Source organism: Periplaneta americana, chromosome 13 (assembly GCF_040183065.1).
Source record: "Periplaneta americana isolate PAMFEO1 chromosome 13, P.americana_PAMFEO1_priV1, whole genome shotgun sequence".
Lineage (NCBI taxonomy): Eukaryota > Metazoa > Arthropoda > Insecta > Blattodea > Blattidae > Periplaneta > Periplaneta americana.
In genome coordinates this window covers 123,047,082-123,062,341 of record NC_091129.1, presented here as the reverse complement: position 1 = coordinate 123,062,341, position 15,260 = coordinate 123,047,082, and the positions used below count along the sequence as shown (strand labels likewise).

General features: G+C 35.5%; 1 protein-coding gene across 3 annotated transcripts in view; it reads left to right on the top strand.

Moving 5' to 3' along the window:
- LOC138712348 (beta-1,4-N-acetylgalactosaminyltransferase bre-4-like) overlaps positions 1-12,487 on the top strand; it is a 233,941-nt gene extending 221,454 nt beyond the window's left edge. For all 3 annotated transcript variants that reach the window (XM_069844006.1, XM_069844008.1, XM_069844007.1), the window contains 3 exons: positions 1,093-1,329; positions 3,285-3,468; positions 5,455-12,487. In XM_069844006.1, the coding sequence (XP_069700107.1) occupies positions 1,093-1,329; positions 3,285-3,468; positions 5,455-5,806 (773 nt within the window). In that variant the 3' untranslated portion in view covers positions 5,807-12,487. The remainder of the gene's footprint in view (positions 1-1,092; positions 1,330-3,284; positions 3,469-5,454) is intronic.
- The last annotated feature ends 2,773 nt before the right edge of the window (positions 12,488-15,260 follow it).

The window sequence follows — 15,260 nt, the reverse complement described above, 5'->3', positions numbered from 1 at the left end:
AAAAACTATTTTGTTCCTCGTGATATTTAACAAAAGAAAAGTTGTATATATACGAATTATGGAAATATATGTTCGAAATGGTGGTCCCATACAACCTAAAACTATCTAATTTCACGTTAGAAACTATTTTTACCTAAATTTACATTTTCCAATTTCTACAGTTAGTAATACTGATCACAAAAACCTGGTCTCCTTTTGTAAATTGCATCAGCATTTGAGCATTCGATGAGACAGATTACGTTGTGGAGAAACTGTGATGATAGAACTGTCTATTTTTATAGTTGTACTGCTCAAGAGATTATTACTCAACTCAGGGCATTCATTTTGGTGTTCGCTAGTTCAGATTACAAATTGTATGGCATGCAATACATATTTTTGCCAATGGCTGTCAGTTTTCTTTTACATAATGTGCTTTAGAATATATTACTGACACAGATACAGTAAAATCCCTCGTAACTGGCACCCAAATAACCGGTAACACCAAAACAACGGCACTTTTGGATGCCCCAAAAAAAAAAAAGTTTAAATCTGCCACATTGCTACAGTCTGGGTCGTCAGTTTTGCCACATTAGAAAGTTCGTACGAACTTTAATTTTCAGTGAATGTTCGAACCTAAAATTAGTGTATTGTTTGTGTTGTGTGATGTGTTTTCATAAAGAAAATCCACACAGTCTTCATGTTTATTTAATTGTGTTCGGGCTATCAGTGTTGCCATATTAGGAAGTTCGCACGAACTGTCGTTTTCAGTGAATATTCAGACCTAAAATTAATGTATTATTTGTGTTGTGTGATGTGTTTTAATAAGAAAGATCCACACAGTTTTATGTTTATTCAGTTACGAACAAGTGATAGAGAAATAAGCTTCACATGGCGACACTTTCAACATTTGGCACCATGAAATACGAACGCTTTTTTTTTTTTTTTTTTTGTATATACCGGTATTTATTCAATTATCTGGCAAAACCTCATATCCGGAACTAGCCTGGTCCCTTTGGTGCTGGATAAGAGGGATTCTACTGTAGTTCATTTCTAATTTTGAAATGTTATTTTCATCTCTTATTCAGATTGTATTACCAACAAATTTAATTCCAGATGGACCAATTAAAGTATTAAAAGATTCCCCCTCGATCAAGAAGCTGGAAGAGAAGTTTCCCATGCTGGAGCCTGGAGGGCATTACCACCCACAGGAATGCCAAGCACGAGACAGGGTGGCAATCATAGTGCCATACCGGGATCGTGCACAGCACCTCAGCACTCTCCTGTTGAACCTGCACCCTCTGCTTCAGCGCCAGCAGCTAGATTATGGGATATTTATTGTAGAACAAGCAGGCAAGTTGCCATAGCTAATAAAAAAATTAAAATGTCACATTTAGAAACATTTTATGCTATGCACATGTAGAAAACAATCAAAAACAGAAAATTAATCCATTTTAAAGTCATTCAAATATGAATCTGGCTCTATAGCTTTGGTCTCTGTCTTCAGTCCCTTAAATACTGCATCTGTTGCAGATTTAATGCAGTTCTGTTTTGTTACTTCGTTTCCCGCATTTTCTTTCTGAGGATGCTGCAGTATTGTGAGAGGTTTTGCAGTCTCTGCAATCCCTATAAGAGATATACAGGGTGCAAGGGATATAACTGCATTAATTTGAACTAGTAATAAGATATCAATAAAACTAGCAGATAAGTTCGAATAACCATTTCTTTATCTATAATGGTTATGAAAAAAATCGAATTTCTGTTGAGAGATTGGAAGCAGATACGTTGCAATAGTGCAATGCTTGATTCCCTATAAATTAATAGTACATTATGCAACGAGCCTATAATGATAGTAATCAAGACGCGAGTATGTTTGTTTATGAAACGAGCACAAGAGAGTTTCATAATTTTCATACGAGCATCTTAAATACCATTATAGGCAAGTTTCATACGACTTTTTATGCTCGACCATATTTCTAACTTGAAATTATTCAGAAGTATTCATTTTATTTGTATCTGACTGTAGATCGGAAGTGACCTTGTGCATAGCTCGTGAATTGTGAGATGTGCGCAGACGCGAAAGTACTGATTTTTTCCGAGGAACAATAATGTCATTGACCTTGTTGTAATGTAAAGAATAACATGAACTAATTTTGATATAACCTGGAAATTGATTTAGAATTGAAAAACGAGATGACGAATTTATTTGAATATTATTTACAATTAACGCTAATTATTATAGTAACAGAACATAACCTTCTGCGACAGTATTGGATTTCCAGCCTCCGTGACATTTCCCTCGTCTTTCGATTACATATCCGAGAATAATCGAAAACCTGAACTTTAATGAATAGGTGTACTTTAATGACATGCATTAAAGGACTGCTACCAGGTGTATAATTACTACATTTCGGCATGGTCGAGCATAAAAGCATATCTAGATACAATTAGTAAATTTTGGCATTGTCCTTAATTGACTTCATCTTTAGAATTATACGAACAGACTGGCATTTGCTACTTCTGAGATACAATGTAAGAATGCAGATAAACAGTGTACGGTACACTTGCTAAGCAACTCTTAAGTGCAGTGATGCCAGATTTCCCTGAAGGTTCCGTCACACTGTAAATGCGTTTTTAATGAGTTAATTTTGTACGTTATTTTGCACAAATGAAGCATTTTTCGAAGTAATGACAAAGGAATTTTTTTTTTTCGGTTTGTTCTTCACTTTCATATCTTACCACTCATACATCTTAATACCCAATAGTTTTACTATAAATTGGATTCAGACTTCAGATATAATTGCCTTTTTTTTTTCGATTGAACTGTTATTAAAATACCAAAATTACATTGATTCTTTGGTTACTTACAACCTAAAGATTCTGTTCTTAAAATTAATGCAGTGATACCCTTTTCACCCTGTATATGCTTTGGGGTTATCTATTTTGATAGTACTGTTTCAGATGGAAGTCAGTGATGTAAAACAAACTAAAGCAAATCCATAGTATACAGCATTTAAAGGTTGCCAAATTATTGGCAGCGAAAGTTGTGGTCTGATGTTTCTTATTTAATATGCCTATGAGTACCTTCCTCCTGCAGCATGCAGTAGCATCGCAGTTAAGGCATCGTGCTGCAAGCATTTATTATTCAACTTTACGTAGTTTACTGCTTTATTTTGTATCACTGACTTCAAAACAGTTTAATTAAAACTGGTGAGCCCACTCTTTGTGAGTGACAGGACAGAGACTTTCCAGTAGCACAGTAATAATGGGGATGAGACTCAGACAACATGGTGCATTTGGTTTTACAGGTGATGGCCCATTCAACAGAGCCATGCTTATGAATGTTGGGTTCGTTGAGGCATTGAAGTTGTACAATTATGATTGCTTCATCTTCCACGACGTGGATCTTCTTCCAGAGGACGATAGAAACCTGTACACTTGTCCAGAGCAACCCAGACATATGTCAGTAGCTGTGGACGTTCTCAGATATAAGTGAGTGTTGTTTCACATTTAAAACAGAATTTGTATTGATTTTAATAGAGAAGAATATAAAATAATGATACATTTTCGACGATTTATTACAAGTTAGGTCCTCAGGACAAGGTCATATGCTGCCATCACAGAACATCGTATATGCATAATTGATATCATTGTGAGACGTTAAGACTGTATTTATTGGCACACAGAAAGTGCGTGAAGAGTGTTTGACAGTAGAATATCAGTAATTTCCTTTACAAAAGGTGGGAACATGCTGATGAACATAATTAAGGTACACTCTCTGTTAGTACTGTACTAAATGATAATGATCGTTCTAAAATACACACACAGATATAATATTATATTAAACGACTTAAGAATTGATACAAGCATTGATATAAAGCGCTAAAGATACAACTTTATATTTTGATGTGATGGCTTGTTCCTTGTCCTCCAGTGGCTTAAGGAGGAAAAGCTGGTGATCAACAAGATCTCCCAACTAGGTCCAGTGGACCTGTCGATCAACAGCAAGTGTGTTCCTCCGGGCATTCTGGGGGTTGTGTATGGATGAAGTAACCACCAAAACGTTAAAATATTGTAACTTTTATTCTGCTTTAACCACCACACAGCCGACAGCAATGTGACTTTATTTTTAATAATTCACCCGACAACAATGGGTATTCCACTCAACACAGCAAAACAATAGTCGTTATTGCACTCCACACGACGGAAATGACAATACACGACGTGTATTATTGAGAAGAACAACATTGTACTCCTAATTTCAATTAATGTTCACATGCACTATGTGCAGAACAAAACTGTCAGTTCTCAGTTCACAGTTCACTTGCCTTGGCTAGTTCTTCTAGCTCATTGTTCAAGTTCACTGCACGTCGAACCACGGTCTCCCAGATGCAGTCCACTGCACGTCGAACCCAGGTCTCCGAGATGCGATTCCCTGCACATCGAACCCAAGTCTTCCAGCTGCGGTTCACTGCACGTCGAACTCCGGTCTAACAGATGCGGTTCACTGCACGTCGAACCCAGGTCTCCGAGATGCGGTTCCCTGCACGTCGAACCCAAGTCTTCCAGATGCTGTTCACTGCATGTTGCTCCTCTCAAAGGCTGGATTACTTGCTCGCTCGAAGATTCAGTTGTAGACTTGAAGACTCAAGACTGACTGACTCTCTGTCGGCCACTCACACTTTTATTACTACACCACATGTTCTGGAATCTTCGATTCGCGTGGCTTTCAGAATCTTTGAGAGAAATCCGCTTCTAGATGCGTCCTTACTTCCGCCCAGTCACAGTAGCTTTTTCCCCCTCACACTGTACCGCAGCTAGCGTCAAGGGTTCGAGTTTCCCCGCACCTCCTTCTTGCTAGATGCGCGCAACTCCCTGACGCAACCAGAACATTCCAGACTGTCGCCACAATATGGTGTTCACTTAAATCAGCTACAACTTGCCATTTAACCACTTATCTTTGAAAAATATTGGGAGTGCAAGAGGTCAAATGACTTTATTGTCAAATGCCTAGCATTAGAAAACAACATATTTTGATATGCGAAGAAACACACAGGGTGTTTCCAGTTTAATACTAAAGGAGTATGATTCTTCTTTAATTCAAATCAGTTAATACCCATAACCAATGCTGTATAGTTACAAAACTTGTGAGATTTGTTATTTTCTCCAGATGGAAAGGTAGCACCTTCCCCCATGCTCCCTCCCATCCTTCCGGTTCATAACTCCACCCTTTTTTTGGTCTACCTCGATCTCTTCTATGTATTGATTTATACCTCCAGGCCATTTTTGGGGATCTTCTACATCCATCCTTTCCAAAGTTCAGCCCACCTCCTTCTGTGTTTACTTATCTCCTTCAATAATGGCAAGACTCTTAATTCCTCTCTAATTACTTCATTTCTTATGTGATCTCGTCTTGTATACACTTTTAATGCTCGTAGAGATTTCAATTGCCCATTTTTCAACAATAATTTGTTGCAGACTTCCATATCCGAGTATTTTTGGTGGTGTATCAGCCATGACAAAGACCCAGTTCCAGAAGGTGAATGGGTTCAGCAACATGTTCTGGGGTTGGGGCGGTGAGGACGACGACATGTCCAACAGAGTGCGACATCACGGCTACCACATCTCCCGCTACCCTGCAAACGTAGCACGCTACAAGATGCTGACCCATCGCAAGCAGCATGCAAACCCCAAGCGGTACGAGTTCCTTAATACGGGGAGGAAGAGGTTCAAGACGGACGGCCTTACCAGCTTGCAGTATGAGAGAAAGGAGCTGGAACTGGGCAAACTGTTCACTAGGGTTCTCGTGGAGCTGGCCACTCCCAGCTGATGGAGCGCCCTGGCCAGACTCTGGCGTGGTAAGTGAGCACAGGACTGACTCGAGGTCTGATAGTTGGCTGGGTGCTCCTGCCAGATTCTGGTAAAATGCTGTCACTTCACATTGCACTGGGTGTTCATTTCTGTCAGCAGAGAAAATAAGTCGGTGAGTGAATGCTTGCTGATAATCACTGTACAAGACTCTCTGTCTTCATGAGCAGCTGGTCTGCTGGGTATTGAATTCGCACAGTTTGTACTGATAGCAGTAGGTTTTGGCACTAATTATCAGTACAGTGTTGGCGTGAGTGATGTGTTCGGAAGTGTGGCCAGCACATTTTTTTAAACTGACTTCGAGTATTGGTTCGCTCGATTTGGGAACATAATGCTTTGAAGCTCAAACAAACGTGAAAAAGTGGGTGATACAGTTCGCTGTATAGCCAATTACATTCTAGTCTTAAAGATGGATGCTGTTGTATGATCCATTTGTCTTTTCTCATTGTGGTACTCTTACATAATGTACAGTTTGACTCTCGCATAGCGGAAGTGTGAGAAGTACAGAATTAACTTAGTATAGAGGTTTCCTTGTTTACACTGTTTCATATGGACCAGACAAAACTATTATGTACAGCCTAAAATCTGATATTTTCCCCTTCCTTTATACTTTCATGTGTGAAAATAGCTCTTACTGAGTGAAAAGATAAAAAAAAAATGGAATTCCAGATCTGAATGATAATTTCAATGAATTTAGCAGTGAATTCATATATTTCTATTTAAACAATAATGTTTCTGAACTGGAAATTACATGCAGTAATATAAAAGAATAGGACTGCCTCTGCTTTTGCTCGTGATTCATTTCATATAATTTGCATTTTATTTTCAATATAGTGGAACTTCAATCATCGTCATTAATTTGCTTCCAGAAACTACGATGGTTATCAAAGTGACAATAATCAAATAACTTAAACGACAGTTGGTGATGAGTGTCCATTTCTTTTGCTTATATACGTATTTTTGTTACACTATATAATTTCGAACAAATTGTATGTTACAAGAAATACCGCCTCTTGTAACAGTGATATTGATTAAATTAATTAAGTCTATTAGCTGTTAAATTCTTTTTGTTGCACTTCCACACAAAAGTTTAACAATCACTGTATAATAATGAGATATTCTTTAGTTGCTGAAGAAAGCATTTCGAGAGGATTTAATTTATATTTATTTGTCTCGAAATTACAAACAATCTTTAATTTATCTTCTAAGAAGGTAACATTTCTGGATCTCTTCAATATTTTCACACTCGTGATATTTTCTCAGAGCCATTTTGTGTAATATAATAATCATGATAGGCTAAGACTGTGATCGAAGTTTTCTGTAAATTTTCTTATCTTGTTCTCAAGAGTTCAAGTAATATGAACGTTACTTCGTCATGCTTTTCTATCCTGTTAAAATAGGACTAAGAGTATGAGAAAATTGCCAATTATGACCCTCAAAACACAGCAGCAAATTGTGTGACCTTGTTTTGTGTGAATATATGGGTGGAAAGATTTCAAGCTGCTCTTTGTGTATCAAGTCTCCGAATATGCAATGGGCACACATTTGAAGCACACCACCACCCTGCGTTGAATTCGTTAAATATTACAAGGATGTCATCGCATATTTAGTAATAAACATTACAGGGAGTAAGTACTTAAACACTTTGGATTTCTGATATATTTTGTAAATAGATTGAATTCTGATTATTTTGCTTCACATTTTTTTTTTTAAATTGTAATTTATGATTCTTGAAAGGATCAAGAAATAACCTTTTTTTTTGGTCGCCAAAATCACATCACCAATTGCCTGATTTAATCACACTTTATTTCTTTGATATCACTTTTTATTCTCTTGTATTTGTTATGTAATGCTGAATCATATATGGTTGTGAAACTTGGGAGTCTGTATAGTCTTCTTGGATTGCAGCTAGTATTTGATCTATTTCATTGCTTCAAAAAGTGGAAAACAGATTATAACCTTAGTTCTCTATTCACATCCTTTGTTTAACATAGCCTGGTTTAAGTAATGCAGAAAATAAAGCACGACATAATATCTAAAAATAAAAGATATGGACATTAATGACTGAATCACTTTTTGTTAAGAAATATAAAGGGTTTTAAAACAAATAGTTTAATATCCTACCACTATGTAATATTGAAAATTATCATTGGATTAATATTGACTGAAATTTTAGTTAACAACTATATAATGATTCCAGAAATTGGCAATTTAGATAATAACACAATTATAACATAGTGAAAAATCTGTTACTAGCTCGATACCTGACAATCTGGTTACATTTATCAATAATTATTTTCTGTTGCAATAGTTTTATTCACATTGACAGTGATATAAAATTAACACAGCAGACAAACATTCATTTTCACAACTCACAAATGACACAAACAACACAATAGCCATGGGAAAGACCATCTTGTATAATATCCTGATATTTTTCTACAGCATGGTCTTAATAGTCATGAAGTGAAGTGTTTGCTCTCCTGTGGAAAGAAGAAGGAACAGCAATGAAAAAAATTAGACTTAAAAAGCACAGGTATAATGTCTCTAAATTTTTGTGTTGCAGTATGTACTACTCTTATGTTTCGGAAATTGTTGCACAGTTCAAAAAGAAACTTCTGAAAGGTACGAAATATGTTTAACTTATGATCGTTTAGAAGAGATATGGATCGAAATTTTTTCTTTGCTATTAATGAGTAGGGAATTAACAACATTTCGAAGATCGGTTGTCTCTTTATCTTCAGGTGAAAAAAAAAATAATTGGTCACTCAAGCAGGTTTAGTTGTTTTGTAACGACCCCAGCTAGTAGGATATGCTTCTCACCCCATTTTTTTTCTCCTTAAGACGAAGATAGAGCCAATCTTCGAAATGTAAATTCCTTATTCATTAACAGGAATGGAAAATAATCCAATATACATTGTACCTCCTCTAAATAATGTACTATTGCTTTCTCCTTTTTTTTAGATTAACATTAATTCATAATGAGTTCATAGCCAAATATCCCTGCCCAATATTAATGTTATTAAAAATGCCTAAAGGCATGCATTTGGTGTACTTCTGTTTCGAAAGAGCCATCAAGAATAGTGATGGCATTTAAATAACCGTCTGCTAAGGAAAGGGTTAAATATACAAAATGAAACAGTAGATGCTTACAGATTGTGTTATATAGAGATAGCACCAAAAAGTGATAATAAAAGGTGCGAAGCCCTGTGATAGCAGTAAGGAAGTAAGATAATGATCACTGATCATTTAAGCCATTATGTTAATCTCAGATTTGTATTAGTGCAGGTATTTTTTAGATTAATGTACTGCCAAGGGATACTTGTTTTATTAGTTTATATGATTTCATTTTAAATTTGGAACTGCATTGTGTTCCATAATTTCATGCTGGTTATTGCATATTGTAGAGAACTTCTTAATTTAATTTAATTTATACATATGAGGGTAACTCCAAAAGTAATGCTTTCTTTCTCTTCTCTCTCTGTCCCCTCCCTCCCCCCCTCTCCTTCTCATCCTTCTTCCTCCACCTTTCTCTTTCTGTATACAGTAGAACCTCTATTATCCGCGGTAACGAAGGGGCTGAACTGAATGGTTAATCGAAAAAATCGGATAATCCATACTATGAATGATTTTCATCAATTAAGTGTATAATACAGTTTCGTACATAATTTAAAGTTCCTGCCATGCTGATGTCTTCACACTAGACATATTATGCTCGTAATTAATAACAAACACAATGAAGTACAGTAATACGTAGCTCTTTATCCTTGCTTTCTATTAAATCGCTCACAGCTGTAACGGCAGTCTCGTATTCTGATGCGACATATACCACAGTTTCTCTTTTCCAAAGCCACTCAATTATTTGTACATTTTTTTTTTCTTCTTTTGACATTCGTGGAAGACATTTTGCATACTAGTAATAGAGTACAGCCACTCGAACAGGAGGACAGTATTGAATGGTGCACAGGTTTGCAGTTGTGTGTAAGTTCTTGGGGACATTTTTCTGAAAGCTGATTGTGACTATTTTATAATTTGGGAAAAAAACACCCTCCCATAAGTAACTGTTTATGGTTGCCGACAATGACGAAAGCATTTCTACTACATACTGTGTAATGGTAGTGGTAAAGGATTGCAATAACTCTATCTATAAAAAAATACGTGGAGTACTAACGTAATGTACAGAACTTTGTATTTTCTCTGCAACAAAAAAAAAAGCGTGAGGAAGACAGTCGGATAATCCGCCAATCGGTTAATAGGGTGACGGATAATTGGGGTTCTGCTGTATATACATAGATATATTATTGGAGCTAGGGAAAAGAAACTTATGTATGTCGTAATTGAGATCTTTATCTGCTTACTACTATTTTCTCACATTTCATTTTTATGCTCTGCACGGTTTCCTTAGTGCTGAACAGATCTCTCTATTTCCGACTTGCAAAACTCGCCATTGACCGCATTTATTCGCACATTTTTCGCACTTTTGGGGGGGGGGGGAAATCAGTTCTGAAGTAGGGGTGCGTAAATTACACAAGGAAATAAAAAAATGACATAACATAACATTATGAAGAAAAGAATTTTATTTCTAAAATGTATACATCTTCTGCTGATATGATTAAGAATGAGTGAAATGCGGAAAAATCGCAATGTTTCTGAAACAAATAAGAAAACATCAGTGTTAGGTTCTACCATAACTTTGCATATTTTTAAATACATTTCGTTAAACTCATTTTAGAACGATTGCTGGTAAATCTTACCTCAGAAATCACCCTCATCGTCAGACTCACGCTGACTAGTTAAAATGAAAATGAAAAGAAAATTTAAATAGGAATTTAAACATTTGGGTGCGAAAATTACGCGGGGAAAAAAATAAAGTCCAAAATTGGAGTGAGAAAATTACGCAAGTAAATATTGTATGTAATTACATTTACCAATGGGCAGTTATACCATTGGTGTAATTGGTGATAAATGAGAGATGATATGTTGGCGAGATAGATTTACTATGAAATTATCTGACATTTGCTTTACACTTAGTGTAAATCCCAGAAAAGAAACTCAAGCAGAATTCGAACCCATGCCTGAGCGAAACTAGTGAAAGTCCTACTTACTAGATTCACTTTTTGACAGCTTCAATGATACCATTAGTATCTTAATTTTTCATTGAATAAAACGAAAATCATACGGAACAAAATCGTGACTGTATAGTGGTTGTGGCAAAACAATCACTTAAATTTTTCATTTAATTCTCTGGTCATGTTGCAGTGTGGAGAGTTGCACAATCATGCTGAGAAATGTGTTTTATTTCACTAGTCGAATTCATATGCTACAGAACTTCACCTTTTTCATTGTCTCAACATACGATATATAGTTTTGTTTGAGGACATCCACAAGAAGTGTCGCATTCCAATCACACATACATTTCTTCAGATTCTGATGAATTTTAATTGGCCAATATGCTCTCCATTTTGGAATTCTTATAATGCATCACTGCTTCAAACATATATCAGTGTTATTTTCTGTGTTGATTCACTGTTGAAACTTTACCACAGAAAATACAAAGAAACTGTATGCATAATCTGCTCAGATGATCTCATTAGTAACCCATTTTAATCCTTTCCAATACTTGGCTGCTACTTAACAAATACGAAAACTAAGAAACTTCTAATAAGACCTATAATTGAATAGCCCATCTTTCATTAGTTAATGCCATGTCAAGTTGCTATATGTCTCACAGTCCCAAAGCATCCTTTTATATGTTTTTTTTTTTTTTTTGTCTATTCTATTCGCTTCCACTGTTGACATAACACACGTGCTCACTTCCGTTACATTCTCATATTCCATTCCCTATAGCTTTTCCTTTTTATCTGGTTCTCATATAGCAGTTGTTTTGGAACCCCTTTACATTTTTCCTTCTTTTTTATGTTGCTGTTCTCCATTTGTTGAGAATTGTTGCTAATAACTACAATCTAAAAATATCACAAGGAAAACTAAAGTATTTGGCTTCTGCGGAAATAATACACTAAGAACTAAAATTGTAATAGAGGATAAGATGATTGAACAAGTAAATTCTTTTACTTACCTTGGATGCGATCTCTCTTACATATCCTCCACAGACGTAGAAAACAAGTTAAATAAATTTTTAAGACTTATTGGTACAATTAAACGTACACTCATAAATAAAGTCGACAGACAAACTGTGCTCAAATTTTACAAGACACTGGCAATTCCAACATTGTTATATGGTTCAGAAACGTGGATTCTGACTAGAGCCCAACAGAGAAGAATTGAGGTTGCTGAGATGAGACTCTTAAGGCCACTAGCAGGATTTAGACTACAGGACCATAAGAGAAATGAAGATATACGTCAAGAACTGAATATCGAGAGTATAATAACTATAATTGAAAAATATAGAAATAATTGGTACGACCATATAACAAGAATGCCCAACTACAGGATACCTTTTACAACATAATGTTACAGACCTATACGAAGAAGACGAGTGGGAAGACGAAAGAGACGTTAGAGAGACCAGTTTGACGGATAAAATTCTGGAGGCGGAACAGGCCATTGGCCTAAACCTTGAAGTTATTGATGATGATGATGATGATGATGATGATGATGATGATGATGATGATGATGATGATGAGGAGGAGGAGGAGGAGGAGGAGGAGGAGGAGGAGGAGGAGGAGGACGACGACGACGACGACGACGACGACGACGACGACGACGACGACGACGACGACGACGACGACGACGACGACGACGACGACGACGACGACGACGACGACGACGACGACGACGACGACGACGACGACGACGACGACGACGACATGCTGTTCATCAACCTTGACTGTTATGGTCTGCCTTTAATATGGCCTTCCAGTAAATTTACAATATTTAAATACTTTCACAGACAAATTTACATAATAATATTATCCTTAATTTTTAACTGACGCCTAAAAGAGGTATATTATGTTAATAATAAAATTATTGAATAGTAAATTCCATCAAAGTGTGAAAATACTCATATCTGTACTCAGTAAATTTACTAAGTTAATTGTGATCTTGAACATGTACTCGGGAATTGAATCTCAAACATATAAATGGACCATAAGATTATGATGCCTTAGCAAAAATACACCATGTCCACAAATTATTGGATTATGGGATTTTGTAATAATATATATATATATATATATATATATATATATATATATATATATTTAAATTAATATTGAACAAAGACACATTACCATCTGAAGTTTGACCTTAAATACATTCTGTGTGTGCCCACATGTGACATGTCAGATGTTCAGACAGTTATCACATGCAGGCTAATGCATGCTGTCTGTGTATCCACTGTTTGAAATAATTATGACGATTTTCTGTTCTTTGGTTGTTTTAATCGTCCCCAAGATCATTAGAAGGGTGATACAAGTTTTCATAAATTTTCAAATAGAGAAAATCTCTGGAATGGTATAATGCATGCTAAAAAGTATCAATCGCAAAGACTTTGTTTCAAGCAAATATTCACTTGTTTGCTCTGTTCATGTCACTGAAGACAACATGGACTATCTTGTCTCTTAAAACCGATTTTACTTCAAACTAAAGAATGTAGAATTTTAAAAAAGAATGCTATTCCTTCTCTGCATTTAAAGGGACAGAAAAAATTATTAGATACGTGATTAAAAAGGAAGAAAGAAGACCGTGCTTATATAAGGGAAAAAGTAGTACACAAAGCAATAATGGAATCGAAAGCAAGTACCAGTTTTCAGTGTTGTGAAGCTAGTTACGAAAATTTCGTAAGAGACATTCAGCCAGATGAATGTCAAGAAGAAGAATCTAACAACAAAGAAACACAACCTTGTACCAAATTGTCAGAAAGTGGTGTTCAGTGTGAAATGGGACGTGAAATATATAGAGATTTTGAAACAAGTGTTCTTTAATTTAATAGTGTATAGTGTTTGTTGTTGCATCACTGTACATAATCTCTTGCATTCGGCCCAAGCCAGCTGCTAAGTCATCACCTCCAGCAGACTTTATTACGGAGTCAAATAAACAGTGTTCCAGACATCATACAAAATAGCGATGTTTTGCATTGCTATTCTCTCTGTATCAACTTTCTTAATAATTAATACAGTAATATAAATAGGTGTTTTCGTACCTGACAGGGCCTTTTTAAGTTGTGGAGCATTGATTATTTATGTAAAAGTTCGGGATGTTTGTGCATAGACTAAATGGAAATCTTATCATATATACATTCATCTGTGTACTGCATTCAAGGATGTTTGCACATTCAAGAAATTTGCGCAAATTGGCTTGTACAAATGCAAAAACTTGACTTAGCAAATTCATATCATGTTTGAAAGTGAACCATTATTTGTGGATGCGACTGAACATGTCACATGTGCATTACGACTTTTACAAAGATAGATGATTAACATTGCATAACTCGAAATCAAGGCCAACGAGAACAGCAATTAGAGATAAAGCACGAGGAAATTAGGTCGAGTTTGGAGCCATCTGAAGGTAAGGGTTCATGTGCACAGAATTAGAGAGTAAATAAATTCTTCACCTGAGGTCTCCACAACACAATTATGTGCTCAAATTGCAAGAGCGTGAGAATGGCCTTAATAAAATAACATTGATGAAAATTTGTAGTCTGTCTTTCATTTGCACGATACTTATATTTTATGGAAAAAACTCCTTCCATTGTTTACCATTTGAGTAGTAATACAGCATTTGAAAATAAGAACCTTTTTTTTCCCTCTTCATTTGTAATTGATACGAAGAAGGAAATTGATGTTATGTATACAGACGAGTCTGATTTATTTTTTCGTACCACATGAAATTATGGAAAACAGTTTCTGTAAAATGCTCTTAAGGAATTGAATTGAAAATTATGTCTGCTGCAGTGGAGTGTGTTTTTCTCTTTTTGTGTAATTTTACATATACTTTATATATTTTGTAAAATTAGTTGAAGAAATTTTATTTTGTTTTATATATTTGTACATTGTGTATGGTAACTTATTAGTTATTACTTATTACCTACTGGTTGTGACTGCGAAGACTTTCAAAGTCAGTAGTTGTTAATAAAGCACTGATTTGACGTATTTTGTTGGTACTAATCATATGAGATTTAATTATTTGCTGATTAATGTCAGAACGTGAACAAAAAAGTTGGTAATGCGTTTCATAAGTTAAACAGAGGAACTACAAAAGAAAAAAAAACTGAGATTAAATGATATAAAAATAGCTTACTTTTCCATATAGCATCCACTATGATGTCACAAGAAAATTGTGTTGTTAAAGAAAAAGAATTCTCTTTCATAAATATTGACGTAACAGTTTTGATTACTTTTGAAGTCTTCTCTTTACCAACATATTCTCTTAATATACAGCTACTCCTTACACCTGTT